General features: G+C 28.2%; 1 protein-coding gene across 1 annotated transcript; it reads left to right on the top strand.

Annotated features, from left to right (window-relative positions):
* Positions 1-15,342: 15,342 nt before the first annotated feature.
* On the top strand, positions 15,343-16,965 carry LOC113859207 (cyclin-dependent kinase inhibitor 7-like). The gene is made up of 4 exons (XM_027492022.1): positions 15,343-15,703; positions 15,914-15,966; positions 16,095-16,259; positions 16,425-16,965. Exons 1-4 carry the CDS (start codon positions 15,395-15,397, stop codon positions 16,489-16,491), a joined length of 594 nt encoding a protein of 197 aa, XP_027347823.1. The 5' UTR covers positions 15,343-15,394; the 3' UTR covers positions 16,492-16,965.
* Positions 16,966-17,877: the final 912 nt, after the last annotated feature.

The following is a 17,877-nucleotide window of genomic DNA, read 5'->3' as shown; positions in this document are numbered from 1 at the left end:
AGTTTCTTTCTTTTTTTGGGTGAATTAATTTTTTTTATTTTTTAAATTGTATAAATTTAGTTCTTTTATTGAGTTTATTCTACATGAAACTCTTAAATTATTATTTTGTCTGGAAATATTTCAGTTTATGATATGAAATGATTTTAAACATATATAAATAAAAAATAGTAAAATTTTGACAATTTTTGAATAACTTTTGAAAGCACGAGATTAAATTTTGAAGAGTTTTCTTTTATACGTTGACTGAAATTTAATATTTTTATTAGTATGTTTTGAGAAAAAGAAGAGATTTAAAACAATTTAATTAAAATAATTTATTAACATTTTGAGTAAAGTAATATAACTTGAGTATTTCACGTAAAAAATTGATAAAAGATGTAATTTAAAAAGTAAAACAAACTAATCACACATATGTTAAATAATTAAAGAGATAAAAAAATGTAGAAACTTGGTGCATTCACCATTTTTCTTGAGATAAAAAATATCATACTTATACTAAATCACTTTTCACTGTGTTAACGATTATCCGACAGTTAAAAAAATTTGGGTTCAAGCATGTTTATGAATTGAAAGATTTGTAACTTTTTTTGAATGTTAATAACTGAATTATTACTTAAACATAAAAATAACTGAATTATTACTTAAACATAAAAATAACTTTCTTATTTTTAGTTACAATATAATGGATATGAAAGGTAAAGAAAGAATATTTATTATATCGTTAGAAAAAAATTTCTAAATGAAAAAATTATGTTTAATGTTATTAAACTTTAACAAGTAACTTTATTTATGTGAACAAGTGCAATAATTTTAGTCTCACTTAGAATACTGAGTTTATTAAGAGATTGATTAGAATCTTAAATTTATTCTTAATGTTGATGAAAGAGCATAAATGAGTCCAAAAACAACTAATTTCCGATGCTCTCGTTAGAAATAGAAATAAATATTGATTTAGAGGAGTTTCTAGATTCACTTATGTTTCTGAAAATTTTTGAAAATACAATTCATAGCCATGCACCAAAGTTAAAAATGGCTTGAAATATGAATATTTAATTTTTTTAATTATTTTTTTTAGTTTGAATTTTTTTAGTAAGTTGAATTTAAAGATTTAAAAGAGATAAAATTTTATTGGAAAGAAATACATTTATTATATTAAAGATAAAAATATTATTATAAAATAAGATAAATTTCATAGGCTAAAATCTCTAAACACATTTGCACTATATTTGATAAGCAAGTCCATTAAGTATTTCAGCATAAGTAATTATTTGTAAAAATAATTCATAAGAATAGATATTATAAAGCTAGTAATAAAAAAAATTATAGAAAAACTATGATAGTTATTTATTTTAAATTAGATAAAATATAAGAGTAAAAAAATTAAAAAAGGAAGCAATTTTATCATTTAGAAGAGAAGGAGATACTATGCACAAAAATGATAAAAGAAGAAACAAAAAGAAAAAAAAAATTAAGCGCAATAAATAACGTGTGCTCATAAACATTATTTTCAAGAAACAAAAACTTGAGTGCATACAAAATATAAGAAATGATAATCCGTGAACTTCATATCATTACAAAAAAAAAATTGTCTTTGTATATAAATTCTTAGTTCTTTTTTAAGTATGTAAACGTCTAAAAAGAAGTAAGTAAAATATTTAGGAGCATGATTTGCTTGAAGAGACATTTGCAAACATATTTGAACAAATAGAATGTAGAGAGTAATAATACTTAGGGTATAAAATATACATTTTGTATATTCAAGTTGAAATTGAAAACTTGACTAAGATCGAAGATTCAATGCAACTCTATCATTCTTAGTTAAACCATTATAAATTGTTATTTTATCTGGCTTCTTTCAACTCTCAATTGTTTTATAAATAATCTATTTTTTAATTGAAAAATATTTTAAATTGTTTTAAAAGTTAACCAAGGTATATATTTTGTTTAAATTAACACCTTAAAAAGTTCAAATTAACACTTTTCTTTTATAATTCATATCAGTATAAGAATTAGTTAATATTCTTAAATTAATATTTTTGACAAACCTAAAAAATTTCCTCTATCAAACAACTTAAAAAAATATATTTTTCTCTAGCTTTATTTTATCTTTCATAATATATACACTCTATGTTGACTGAAGTATAGTACACTGTAGACAACTTTGACGATGCAGATTCAACCATAATTGGATACTTCTAGGGATGGAAACAGGTCAGGCCGTTTGACAGGGGCCTGTGGCCTGGCTTGGCTTTTTTTAAGGCCTGTTTAAGTAAACAAGTCAGGTCTGAGCTGTTTATAAAGCCTATTAAGCCCGACAGGTAGGCCTGTATAAATATATATATATATATATATATATATATATATTATAATTTAAAAATAAAGCTATCAAAATATATTTAAATAATAAAGTTATTTTATAATATATTTTTATATTCTTAATTCTGTTATTATTAAATTAATATATTATGTTATAATTTTATTTATTTATAATTATAATAAACAGAAATTATATTATATTAAAAATTAAAAATATTTATACATGATTACACTTTTTAAATAATAAATTTATTTAATAGTAAATTATTATATTTAAATAATTTAAAAAATAGTTAAGTCTTTAAACAGGAATAAGACGTAATCAAAACTAAACGAAATAAAATTGAAAAATAAAATAATAAAATTATATTAATATATTTTTTATACTCTTAATTTTATTTTTTAATTAAGTTTTATCACATATTTTTTAATTAAGATAAAAATTTAGAAATATAAGTTATTTTAATTTAAATATAAATTTTAATAATTCTTCTTATGCTCATATGTTATTTTTCTTCATCTATGAATTTTATAATATAAGTATTTATCATCTATAATTTTTATAATGACGATATTTATTTACTTTTTAAAATATAATAATTTTTTTAGCTGATTCAATAAATTTTATAAGTGTTATTTTTTGTAATTATTTTTTTAATTTAATAGTTATTATTATTGTCATTATATATATATATATATATATATATATATATTGCAGTAAGTTTAAATTTATTTTTTTAAAAACATATAATTTTCCTTTAATTGATTCAATAAACTGTGTGAATGTTATTTTTTTTTATCAATTTTATGTATTTACTATAACTTTATTTGTTGAATATAAGATGTCTTTAAATAAACAAAATATGTTTCTAAAATAAAACTAAAATATTTACTATTTATATAATTTAAAAAAAAATAAAAAAAATAAATATAAATTTTATTAATATAAAATATTTATAATTAATACTTAAATAATATTTTAAAAATTATTTATAAAATTATATAAATATTATTATAATTATTTTATAATTATTAAGAACATAGATATAAATTAGAAAAATGTATAAACTAATTTAATAATAAAATATTTATATTTTTATTAATATTAATTTTTTTTAACAGGCTTTGTTAACAGGCTTCAAGACAGGACAGACCACTTAAACAGGTCAGGCTCAGGCTTAATAATTATGTTATAGGCCAGGCCTGTTTAGAGTAAAGCCTGGCTTGGCCTGGCTTATTTCCATCCCTAGATACTTCGTATAAGATTTATCCCTTTCTTTAGATCCAATTAATTGAGAGTTTTAATCATTTTTGTAGTTATATATGCAACAACAATTAATCAACAAAAAATTATTTAATTTTTTTTAAATTACAAAGATTGTATAGTAATTTTATTCAAATCTAAAATAACATCGTAAAAATGTCAAAAGTTTAAGTTTAGATATTTAATACTGTTAAATATCTAAAATTTTAACTCAAAGTAGTCATTATTTAGTTCAGAACATATTCATGTAACTTGCTTGTTAATAAAAAAAATATATTGCTTTCGAAATGACAATTCTTTTTTTTTTTTTCTGTATTACTTTTACTTTGTATAAAAGAATGATGCTATTTATTACAAAGAAAACTAGCACAAAAACTAATAAAGTAGAGGTTTGATCAATTAAAATATTCATAATAATATATGATTGAAAATTGAGGTTTTAAAAAAAATTTAAAATCATTTATTAAAATTATAATTTTTTGCCACATATAATTTTTGTCACATAATCATTGAATATTTTACATATTAAGGTGATAATGTTACAAAATTTACATATTGAATCTTATATGAGCTATACATTAAAAAATATTATCTACTAATCTCAATTTAATTTGTTGAAATCTTAAGTATGAAATGTTTTAATTTTAAAAATTTTATATTAATTTCTGACTTTTATTTTTATTTATTATTATATTTCTTCGAGTCACGACTTTTGTTTTTATTTATCATTATATTTCTTTGAGTCACCGGACATAAACAATAAATTACTAAAAGTGACGTATATAATTTATTATGTCATGTGTGGTAATATATATATATAAAACAGGTATTTTAATATTGATTCTGAAAACTTGTTATCTATACATCTTTATTATTCTACATTCTTCTTTACAACACAATTGCTGAAAACCACTATTCTCATCCACTGCTTGGTATGCTAATATTGGATTCATCTACCATTGGATTGCGTGGAATGGAGAATTTGCAGAGAAATATCGTGCTGTGTGGGTAGATAGATATGGCGAGCAATAAACTGGGTATCAACTGTTTCCTACTCGATGTCCCAGATGGTGCAGGTGGTGTCGATGTTGGAGCTTCCAATGTGTTTGGGTTCAACCACGTTCCAGTCAAAGGAGGTGAAGGGTCCACATTTCTGGCTTTTTTTTTTTTTTTGGCCGTTGTGGAGGGATTTGAGCTCCATGCATTGATGTTTAGAGTTATTGGGGTCAGAGATGCACTAGACATGGAGGAAGTCAGAGGAGGTCGAGGCAAAATGAGTCTTTATTGGGGATGAAGATGACTTTGGTGGGAGAGGTTTGGGTCAGAGCGAATCTTGCTGTTCAAATTGCCGAGTTGAACAATTTTGAGTTGGTTTGGATACTTATCAAGGAAAGAGGCGATGGACGCTCCAGTTCATGGCATAGATGTGCCATGGTGCCTCGTATGTGTAGATCTCTGAATGCTTCTGTTGCTCGTCTAAACTGTCTTGGGTGAGGTTGCTGTTTGTGCCCATCCTTGTCCTTGTGAAAGGGAAGAGGTGGAACCATCAAGTTCTTACAACCATAGAGCATTTAACTGGTAATAAATTGTTTCTTTCTCTCTGTCCTATATGGGTAAGTGATGTCGATGCAAGAGTCGCCTTTAGCAATGGTGTACATGCACACAATGTTTTGTAACTACAGTGTCACGGAATAATGAGAAAAAAAATAGGTAAATAATTTTTTTAAAAATTAATAACTAAAATATTTGAAATTGACAATCTTAAAAATTAAAATAAAATAAAATATATATTACATTAGCGTCATTTTTTCAATCATATATGTCATTTATCATAATATATATGTTAATGATATATTGTTCGAAAGATTCAAGAGATGTGCGAAAGACTCAAGAAATAGACGAAGAAAAAAGACAAAAATAAGGAGTTAGCGTGATTGTTTTAAAATTTTACTTACAATTTCATAATATAAATTGAGTGTCTAGTTAAATATTATCATAATTTATTTGTGTGTAAAATTGGCACCAAATTATATTATTTTCTCATGGGTCGATAAAACCATGAAAGAGAAAAAGAGTAAGATACACTGTTCAAATAAAAAACAAAGTGAAATACAAAAGAATTCTGGGAACGTGAAGATTATATGTTCTCTTTTATCACTGCAATGTGCTCATTAATATCCTTTTCATATTTCTTTCTTCAGGGTGCTCGGCCAAATTTAGTATTTTATTATTATCTATTAACAATGTCTAAATTTAAAAATTAAAATATTCAATAAAAATAAAAAAATTAATATAATATTTTTAATACTTTTATCTCAAAAATCAAAATGAAAGTTTGATCAAACTAAAATTAGTGAACTATTCAAGTAATAAATAAATTAATAAATTACTAATAAAATATTTATCTTTAATAATTATAAAAATTATTAATAACTTATTACACTTAAATTGTCATTTTAGTAGCAACTGAGAAAAGGTGAAATTTTTTATCAACTTTTTTTTTTTTGATAGGCAAAACAAATCTTTTTAAAAAGAGTTCAAGGGGAACTCAAAACCTATATACATAAAAAATTACTTGAGAAATAAAAAGCAAAAATATACTTATGCAAAATTAAGATAGATGCAATTTCGTGGGTTCAAATACCAATCAGCTAACATATAGCTTCTCCTTTACTAACAAGTGATAACCATTTCCAAGATCTCAGAATAATAGAATCTAGGACTTCCCTCTCATCCAAGACACCATTGGAAAATATAATTCTATTTCTATGCAACCACAAAGACCACACTGTACTTACCCAAATAATTAATAAGCATATTCCTTCTCTTTTACTACAGCCAACATCAACCCAAGAAAGCAAGTGAGTCGATAAATCTGAAGGCAAAACCAGTGAGAATCCAAGCCAATGTGCAGTAAAGTACCAGATTTGAGATGAAACTGAGCACGTTAAAAATAAATGAGTTGGAAGTTCCTCAAAACCATGACAGAAACAACAAGTTATATCATCAATTTGAACACCACGATCAATCAGTAAACCTTTACAAAGAAGTGCATTCAACAACAATTGTCAAGAAAAAATCAAACACTTAAGAGGGACCTTCCCTCTCCATAGCCTTTGCAAGGCATCTGCCGTACATTGATCTACACTATTAGGATCACCAAAAAGTTCAAATAGTCATGAATACGCAGATTGTACTGAATAACAACCTGAAGAATCTGCCCTCCATACCCATTTATCTTCTTGTAGTAACTTAATAGAAACTTCATCCACAAGCTCCAACAAAAGATTAAAGCTCGAGATCTCATGTTGAAAGAGTCATCTTCGCCAACTAACATTCCAAACCCATCTAGTGCCATCATGAAAACCATTCTCCAATACACGTGATTTAGCATTTCTCGCCACTGCAAATAATCGCAGAAATGCTTCACACAATCGCACCCCTCCTACCCACTTATCTCTCCAAAAAAGAGTGTGTAAACCTGCACCCACACTTCTATCAAACTTCTCATCCAGCCATGAATTCCCTTGATGAATAACCTCTAGCAAATCACGCCACCACAAAGAACATCTGTTGTGAACTGATGAACGCTGAAGAGAAGAAGCTAATCTTCCATATCTAGATTCCAACACCCGCACCCACAACGAACTAGAACAGTTAACACCTCGCCACAACCATTTACCAAAAAGCGCCCAATTAAACCATTGCACATTCCTAATGCCCAAGCCACCATTCTTCCGCGGTCTATATACAGTTTTCCATTTCACCTAGGGGATTTTAGATCCATCCTTAACACCCTTCCATAAAAAATTTCGTTGGATAGTGACAATTTCCTTTATTACCGACTTCGGCACCTTAAGAATATACTATATATATATATATATATATATATATATATATATATATATATACAGAGAATATACCCAGAACATACATGTATTCTTGAATCATCTAGAAAAGAGTATATCTCCAGACACCTAGATAGATAAAAATAAATAGATATATGATGATCTAGAGCATATATTTGTATGAGTATGTGCCAGGAACCAGATTTGAACTGGTGACACGAGGATTTTCAGTCCTTTGCTCTATCAGCTGAGCTATCCCGACCATTCTTGACGCATCAGCTTCATTTTTATTTTATGAGATTACTGGAGTCTCTGTCAACTAAATAAAAAAAAAAGACTTTGTAAATAAATTTCAATAATAGTAATGATTTTGTATTATTAATCATTCATATGAGGATTCCTTGTCAAAAAATAAGATATTCATTTGTACGTTTATCATAAAAAAAATTCTACGTGTATCATATATATATATATAAAAAATAAGAAATTTTTTATCAACTTTATTTGAGTTGTTTCCAACATTTACAACGTTAAACTCTGATATTCACTTCACATAAAGAAAAAACTGAAAAAGATAAATAGTGACTAACTGACTGAGTGTTTATATTATGCACATGTTTTTTACATTACAGTATTTATTTAAATAAATCAAGACATTTTATAATTATTTATTATTTTTTAAATATAATAATGTCATTAAAATAATAGACACAACTTTGTATAATATTAAATATATAACTTAATTGTGAAATTTTATTTAGTGTTATTTTAAAATATTTTTAGTTAAGTATTAATATTAGAATAATATAATATATTTATATTAATATGTGAATAGACTGATATAAGTTTCACGTATAATGAACACGAGATATTAAATTATTACATAAATATACAATAAAAATAACGATGTATTAAATTGACTTACTATGAGAATGTTATATAAATTATTATATAAAAATTATAAACAATTCTTAATGTGATAGTAATGAATATGATTATTTAATATGAAATTACTATAATTGCTGCATACATAATTTTACGTTTTAATTTCGTCAAATATCATTTAAGTGATCTTAACATTAAATGTTAAATATATAATAAATTACGTGAAATACTTAAGAAGATTTAGATAGAATTTTTTCTTTATGTGATGAGTCAAACTATAAAATGTATATTTAAAATATTAATAAAATAAGCATGTGATATTTATTTTGGAAAATTTTGTTCGCGTACCAATGAAAGAAAATTACACTTCGTAAGGTTACATGTTTTATGTCTTATTTCTAATTAGATGTATAGATAAATGACTTATCATATAATAAATATGATCACACAGTATATAATATATTGATTTAATAACATTCTTGACATTTGGATAAAAAATAATGTATTGTTAGATGTTATTCACCACTAATAGGATTAAATATAAATAGTCTGTATTAAATATTAAAAGAACTTATAATTAAGATTGCACAAAAAGAACATGTCTAATAAAAAAATGAGATTTTAATTGGATTATAATTATTACCTAATTAAGTTAAACTCATAAAAAATAAACTTAAAAACTTAATCATGTTTATTAGTTTTTTTTAAGAGGAATAATACATGTGGTGGTCCCATAATTGTTATCAGTATTACAAGTACAATGATAAAAGATTATTTTTAGTGACAGTGTTTGTGAGAATTCATCAACTAACCCGATTATTATTATATTTTTCATAATAAAAAATAGTATGTATATATATGTTTTAAAACAAAAATTTTATAATAAAAAATTCTCAAGTATGAGTATGTCTAAAATTGTACAGTAAATAAGAGAAAAATATTGTTTTAGAGCATTTGTGAAAAATATTTTGAGGCAGAGAATTTGGTAGTTTAAATTTTTATCAGCTTAAAAATTTGGTAATTTTAAATTTTTTTATTTTTTAAAAATTAGTACCTGTATCATTGGTAATTTTTTAATATCATATTTTTATAATTTTATAAATACTATATATTATTTTTAAATACCATATAAAAATAAAAAACCTCTTTTATAAGCATGTATTTTAATTATTTTCATTATGACCCTTTTTATGTGACATACAACCATTTCTTACAGAAAGCAATGACATCTTACAGTTAAAAAGCAATTGGTGTATGTATTTTTTTTAATCTGTGCAATAGTATATATAATAAAAAAATTATTCATGATAAATTTTTATTAAAATTTATAGTATTCAATACAATTTCATACATTAATAATATTAAATACAATAATTTTTTAGTAAAAGTATACTATATAAATTTTTATTATATATAATATTGCATTTAAAGAAACCTTTAGTGTATTAATTTTAGAATTATTGCTTAATGAAAAAGCTAATTAACAAAGCTACGTTAGCGTTACTCTTAACACCCTCGAGAGTGTGTAGACAACGGTTTAATTTAAGTAAATCTTCGTAGAAGTATTTGCAGGAAAAGAATATAAAGATAAATAAATAAATTTGTATAATTTAAAATTAATTTTATATAGAAGTATTTACACTTACGATAATTTACTATGATTTAAGAATTTAGCTTCCTCTGCAATTTTAGAGTGAAATTTACTATGATTTAATGTAACTAGGGACAGGGCACGGCCTGTCCAACGTGTCAGATTTTGGTGTCCCGAAGGATAATATTGTCTTTCCAAACGATGTGGGGCTTTCTAACGATTGAAGGGGTTTTGGTTTAGACAGTTAAAATGGAAAGAATGCAGAATCCAGTGGGTTGCAATGAGACAGTTTCAAATTAAAGTATAAATGTCGTTACCATATGTGAAGCCATAGTACTACTGGAACCATATGCACTGAATAGAGAGAAAATTTATCTACAGTACCGGTGAGTAGTTGTGCATCAGTAACTGTAAACAAATGCTGCGTCACCGTCAGTAAGTGCCGCTCGGATCAGTCGCTGAGTCTCAGTAATACTGGTAGCAATTTTAGGTGTGTACATGCACCTCTGTGACGTGAACTATTTATACGAATCAGGTGATGCTATTAATATACGGAATAAAACATTGCATACGTATTAACTGTTATTTATATATGGGTAGATCAAATTTAAATATTGAGTTTGATATCGTTTCATTATTATTAATTTAAATTTCTTTTTCACTCCAGCCTATTAAATTAGCTTCTCTTGATGATGTCAGCAGTTTTCACTCATTGAACTCCCCCATCTTCCTTGTGTTAAAAAAATCACAAGAAGATTTTGTACATACTCTTACGATAACGATGGTGATAAATATGTGTAAGAGTCTTTTTCATCGGTACCTTTAAAGAATTAATACATAAGAAGTTTTATTGAAAAGGATATTAAAAATTATAAAAGAATTATATTAATAATATTTTTTATCCCTTTCATTGCTTACAGCAAAAGACAACCCCCCCCCCCCCACCTGCAAAAGGCTGTAACAGTCATCAAGTTGGAGAATGATAAATGTTCACTAACTTAAAAAAAGATGGGGAAAAAAGAGACTATGAAATACTGGATCGAAGTAGAAATGTTTAATAATGATAATGAAAAGTGAATCAAAAGCTTGCTTTGTTGTCCTCCTTTTGAATATTTTGATACTTGTAAAATGAGAACCTACAATATAGAACTTGTTACCGTGAGAACCTGAGTGGGATTGTGGAATCATCCTATGTCTGTTTCTTTTTGACACTTTTTTTTTTGTTCACAATATATGAAATAGTTTTGCCCGCAAGCCACAAGCGTGGTTTGCGGGTTTGCCCAATTTTTGTTCATTGGCCCCCCTTTTTTTAATAGCTTTAACCATCAACTACTTTACGATCAATTCATACAAAGCAAGTACAAAAGCATAAAGTCCCAACTCTCTCATTAGTCTTCAAATCCTTTATCATACCACCTCAGTTCTGAAACATCATTGCCTTTGATATTTGCATTGTTCTAATCTGCCTTGGGTTGTCCATGGACATAATGATAGATAACTAAACAAATTGGACCCAAATTGATGCTCTCTCCTGACCAACTATACTAGTCTCCTTGCACAAAAATAAACCAAACGATAGCACGGTTTAGCATGCATTTACATTGAATGTCAAATTCACCCAAAAACAAAATCATTTCAACATTATAAATTATAATTCAATTTAAATTAATTCTAAACACTCGCTTGATAAATAGAAGTTAACATCTTCAATGGTGTTAGATCGAAGTCCATACTACAAAATATAAGCCATTAAGGAATGGGATATCTATTTTGCATCACTTTAATATCCCACCCATTTACCCATCTCTTTCATTGGAAGGAGAGCCCATCTATTGTCCCCACTATCTCTAACAAACTGCATCTACTATCTGTAAACAATAAGCTTACAATTTAATCATTAGCAAAGTACTTTCTCTTCTTTCCTTTTCTTTTTGCTCTGTGTCTCTGCTGCTTGTTTGGTTCTAAACAGTCTGATTAATGCTTTTTTGGCACAATTTTTAGTTCTCTGTCACTTCATCCTTAGCGACAGAAGTAAATTTTTTATACTTAATATAATGTAAAGGCCATCAGTAATTAAATACTAAAATCAGGACAAATATAAAGAGAATTGTGTGAGTACTATATTTTTAAATATTTACTATCAAACGTAATTTCCTGAATGGTCACAATTTTTGCTTTGATACATTTTCTCTTAAATATATACTTAAGGCATGTGTTTATGACTTGCATGCAAAAGCTTACTAATTTAAATATATATAAAAGTGATATAATAAGTTTCGATTTACAGACAACGTTATCCTTGCTAATTTATAGACTTTATTGCATGCATATTATCATGCACACAATCTATACCTTTCACCAAAAAAGTAACGAAAGGAAAGGAACTTTACCTACCCTTATTTACCACCGTGAGTTTTCTTAGCTTGAGTCCATCTACTTTCTGCCAGTAATAAAGCTGTAGCAAAATATAAACTGCCCCTTCATGAGTTTAAAGCTGTTTCAATGCTTTTTTTTTCAGGGGAACCTGAAACTTGACCAAAGTTTCATGTGCTTTAAACTCGCAATAAGGAAGCGTGACTAAGTTACCTTAACGTACAAGTTGGGATGAGGGATATTGAACATATTCACCAACGGTCTTTTCTATTTTCTAATAATGGAGTCACAGCTAATGGTCCATTCCATGTAAATATACATCATACATGGCCATAGCAATTGTCAATTGAATCTGCAAGATTTGAAATTTGAACATAGAACCCCAACTGTTGCTGTAGCCCCCATTTACAACTTAATATTAAGATAAAAGCTAATAGTTGAAGCCATGCATGGGACTAATTTAGTGTGTGCAAAAATGGCAGTCGAAATGGGAATAAAGAAAATACAAAAGTGGCATAGGAGCCTATGGTGCGATAGCTAGCCACAAAGATACAAGGTCAAAATAAATTTAATTAAATCTCAGCGAGGTTTCAAATGAGTTGTATTATTTATATAATAATTTTTATTGTATTTTTATAATATTATTTTTTATCTCTTTATTACATTACTTATGTCATTTTTCTTTTCTTTTTATTTCTCTTTTAATTGTATTTTTATTAAGAAAATGTAGAAATATAATTTTCACTTCGATGTATTTATTTTATAAGTTATTTGTTTGAATATAAACGAAAAGAAGAAGAAAAAAAAGGAAGAAAATTGGGGTTTAGTTTCAAGAAAAAATTATCTCCCAAAACAGGGGAAATTAGTGGGAGTGTTGATTTTCTTAATGATTTTTATGTTAAAGAATATTTTAATGATATATATATAATATTAGAAATATTTTTTTTTATTAAAATGATATTATAATAAAAAAAATTTAAAAATTTGTATGCAAATATTTATTTTTTCTCACTCTCAATTCTACTTTTCTAAAATATTTTCACTTTTTCCTCTCTTATTTTTATTCATCTAAATAATATATATTTTTATCTTATTTTTCATCTCTTATTTCTTTTTTCCTTATTCCTTCCTTCTATTTAATCTCTTTTTCATATATTGAGCGTAAAAGAGCAGTTTATCGGCCCCTTCAGCTTGGTTTATTTGTGTGGACGAGTATATCATTATGTGATTCATCCCTGTCATTAAAAATCAAAGTATGCTTCTCTGACTGAAATAAATTTCAATTTTCAGTTTTAATAATAAAGACATAATATTTGGTGATTTGGTCTTTGAATGATTGTCAATTGTCAGACGCTAAAAATACTTACCCAAAACAAAATAAATCAACCAAAATCCAATAAGTTTCTGCATTTTAATTCTTCGGCAATCATTTTACATGTGCATTGCAAGACCCCAAAATGATTGATCACATATATTGTCGATGGATCCTGCAATACCTAATGCAACTGACACGCGTGAGCGTACACTAATCAGAATTGAATTAGAAAACACCTTTTAGTTACTTTTCTTAAATTGATTCTAAAAGTTAATCACTGTCAGTTTGAATCGATGAAGAATTGAGACTATATTTTATTTCGAATTTACTATATATATAAGAATTCACGTATTGTGAATAAGTAACTTCACTTTAAAGGTTAAAGATTCTAAACATTACTGGCTAAATTAAGTTTCCATAAAACCTATTTTGAAACGGAAGAATAAGGTTACTTTAATAGCACATGACAGTTAAAATTCAATAAAGTTTAACCCTATAATCAATTACAACTTGTAAGTTTGTGTATTGCTTTTTACGATGCTTTAACTTTTTTATGATTTGATATAAACATCATCAGTTGTTAAAATTTTTATTATATTATACAATTTTTAGTATTTATTATAAAATCTTCATTTTTTAAACCTTCGAAAATCACCTTAATTACCAATTTCATAAAAGTACCGTAACAATCAATCACTTGTTATATGTTAAAATATCTAACAGTTGTTAGAAGGGTATAAGTTCAGTTATTATAGAGGAAAATTTTATTCTTTTGGAATAAATGGAGGATTTCTTATTTTATTTTATCCTTTTTCTCCAAAATGGTTTAAAAGTACAAATTTTCGCTTTGGACTTGTAAAAGGGACAACATTTCTAAATATAAAAATAAATAACACCTAGATCACAAGTGATTATATGTATATTTTACGTTTCCATACCCTGCTTATCCTTTTAAACCAAGCGAGTAAGCGTTGTTGGATCTTATTTTGCCCTTCAAGTTAAAAATCTTCGAATTTATTGCATTTTATTAACGCAGGGTGAATAAATAATTTCTCTAAAAAAAGGGAAAGAGCTTTATTTGTTTTAAGGAAAACAAAAGAAAGAAAAACACAAAAATTTCGATGTAAAGGTGTAATGTATTCCATTAAAGGAAGCATTTCACATGGGCTGTTGCAAATCGGAGTGGGAACAGGTTCGCATTTTTATCGTGTCGATATTTGGCGAAGTTGGCCCCACCAGCAGGAAGAGAAAACCTAAAAGACAATTTTTTATTTCTATAATTTTAATATTATATTTTAAAAACCATTTTTTTAAAATAATTGAACTTGTATATTTATTATAAAACAATTAAATAAGTATGTTTCTTCACTCAATTTAAAATATATTGTAATTTAATCCATCCATCAAGATCTAGAAAAGAATATACGTTTATTTGTAATTTAAAAATAAAAACTGAATCTAGAAGAATTTTTTATAGAATATAATTATATACTTGAAGCCGTAACAGAAACAACCCAACAGAGTAACAGTGTAGCAGTCATCTTAGCTATGACGTTTTAATTGCACCTATCTGTATACTGCAGAGGGAGAAGAAGGACGGAAGGAGGGAGACAAAAGGGCCCCGCCGTTGATAAATAAATTAAATCAGGACCGTCCATCGAATCACCACGCTCATCAATATTCCTCTGCGATCACCCTCTTTTTAAGTTCCTTCTCTCTCACTCTCTCTCTAAGCCTAGCCCATCTGAAAATAGAAAAAATAGTGTGTGAGGGGGTGTGAAGAAAAGGAAGAAGAAGAAGAAATGGGTGATTGTAAACGCTGTGCTCTAACAATTGCGGCCATGGAGGATGCATCTTCAAGTGGCCCTACCATTTCCAAGAAAAGGAAAACTACTGCAGTTTCTGCTTCTTCTTCTTCGTTTGAGTTGCAGTTACACTCCAACTCACGTTATTCGATCGGGGGCTTTCCCGACATAACCGTCTCGCCGGAAGCTTCTGTCAATTCCGCCGGCACGGTGGTTTCCGGTGAATTCTGCTCGGACCGCTCTCTGATGTCTTGCTGCAGCTCCAGCTACGTTAAGGAGCTCGACGCCACGCCGTTGGATCTGGAGGTTCAGTTCTAGAAACTGAATTTATGAATTGATTACTTTCGTTTTCGTATTTTCATGCGGTTGGAGTTTTAGTTTTTTCCATGTTGATTGTCCAAATTTTCTTGAATGCCAAACAATATCCTTTCAGTTTCTTTTTCTGCTACAATTTACTGTTTTTAATTAAACTATTTAATTTATGTATTTACTGTTAATATTCGCGAATTAATGCAGATCAAGGGTTTGGAAACGGTCGACTCAACCAACCGCAGTTTCAAATCGTTCAGGTTTTAATTCCAGTTTTATTTTTTTTTCTCCGTCCATATGTATATCTATATGCACGTTGAATTTTCTCACAAGGAGTCACCACTTGCCAGCCTAACCTGGTACCAACATGCTTTCTTTTCTATTTCAGATTGTTGAATGAATTTTGTGGAGACTCGGAAGAATCGACGATGTTTCCGGCGAAGCCTTCGGTGGCAGTGAGCGAGCATCGAAAAGTGAAGATGCCGCCAAAGGCGGAGATTGAAGAGTTCTTTGAAATGGCTGAGAAGTACGATCAAAAGCGGTTCGCAGAGAAGTGAGTAGTACATAGCTAATATTAGCTAGTAGCGTTTTCATGAATTTATTTTTCATTTTAATTTCATTTATTTGCGCGACACATGATATCTTATGTGACCCTCCTCGCAGACTAGCGCTGCCAGAATCGAACCCTAACTAACTAACAACTTTCCCTTGTGTGCAGGTACAACTTTGATATTGTTAGAGATATGCCGTTGGAGGGTCGCTACCAGTGGGTTCGTTTACATTGAATGCCTTGAATGAGAGAGTGAGAGAGAGAGCGTGCGTTTTAGTTTTAGTTTTAGAGAGAGAAAGAGTCATGGAGGTTGATGGGTAAGGAGAGAGGAGAAGGAGAGGGTTTGTAGCGCGTAGTGAATAGTCCTGGCTATTGTACACTGGTGAGGAAGCTAACCTGACACGAGGTAAAACGAAAACGAGCGTGCGACTATTGGTTGCCCTGGAGAGACGGTGCTGGTGCTGGTGAGGTTTGTTTTTGTACAGCTAACTGCTTTCTCTTTATCTGGTCTCTGCAACAGCGCAATATCGGCATTCAGATAGAAGTAGAAGTGTAGAAGCTTCTTTATGTGCAGGTGATGAAGGAAAAAAAATTAAATTGGTTTTGTGGGAAGTATACAGAGAACACAAAAATTCCCACATTGAATTAGTGTTCTAATGTTTGGCAGCCATTGTAATTGAGACCGTCTCTTTCAGTGTTCCCAGTACAATAAGGGGTTTCAGCTAATTCTTGGGGCTGTTTTTATTATTCATTATTAGAAGAATTCATGGATAGGACATTAATTGTTATTTGGTAATTTTCTATGAAAAGTGTATTTTGTTCCTCCTTCCTTTTGGCTGCATGTTTCCTTTTCAGCTTTCCGTAGCTTCACTTACTTTTTTATGTTTGGCATTCATTTTCTCTGAGAAATGATGCTTATATATTTTATTCCTACAATAAAAAGAGAGGAAGGGAAAAAGAGAAAAAGTATAACAAGACATTTAATATAATGAAAAAGGTATTATATTAAGCATTATAACTCTTTTAGGTCATTTGGAATATCCTCTCCATCCCGAGCTATGATTCCCCTATTTGGTGTGGGGACCATGTGTGCCTGGCAAATAAAGAAATGACTGCTTTAACTAATTAAAGTCTTTCTCATCTCATACTCGAGTCGATGATTGAAGGTATCTGCTTACAATTACCATATACTCAAAATCAGCAAACACTTACAACGACAACCGAACCTACAGCCTACACCATATAATATAGAAAAAAGGTAATTAAGGACTCTACGAATCCACGGACCAACCCTACAAGTCTAAACTTATGGATTTGTTCGGTTAATAATGGAAACCATGTTCTCCTTCGCCTTGTTTTGGTCGAATCATTTAAAAAAAATGAATATATGTTATGATAGAATCTGGACCATTTTGTAAGTGTTATTGTCCTTTAGGGGTTGATCTTCAATTATTAAAAGCTACTAAATATGTATGTATATCATTTAAAGAGATGAGAAGTGCTGAGGAGCCATTGCATGGCCTTAATTGAAAGTGAACGCTCAACGGTTCACATGACAATCGTCATCATAATGTACCCACGAAGCAAATTGGTAAGTGCTGCCATATATTATACATATATC

Source organism: Abrus precatorius, unplaced genomic scaffold (assembly GCF_003935025.1).
Source record: "Abrus precatorius isolate BTA unplaced genomic scaffold, Abrus_2018 Scaffold2, whole genome shotgun sequence".
In the NCBI taxonomy this organism is placed as follows: domain Eukaryota; kingdom Viridiplantae; phylum Streptophyta; class Magnoliopsida; order Fabales; family Fabaceae; genus Abrus; species Abrus precatorius.
The sequence above is the reverse complement of the archived record's forward strand: the minus strand, read 5'-3'. Positions and strand labels throughout refer to the sequence as shown.

What these genes read in the sequence shown, in the direction of transcription:
- LOC113859207 (XM_027492022.1), top strand. Translation starts at nt 15,395, where the DNA reads ATGGGTGATTGTAAACGCTGTGCTCTAACAATTGCGGCCATGGAGGAT. An exon ending in CCACGCCGTTGGATCTGGAG is followed by an intron (nt 15,704 to 15,913) that starts GTTCAGTTCTAG and finishes GAATTAATGCAG; the next exon opens with ATCAAGGGTTTGGAAACGGT. An exon ending in CAAAAGCGGTTCGCAGAGAA is followed by an intron (nt 16,260 to 16,424) that starts GTGAGTAGTACA and finishes CCTTGTGTGCAG; the next exon opens with GTACAACTTTGATATTGTTA.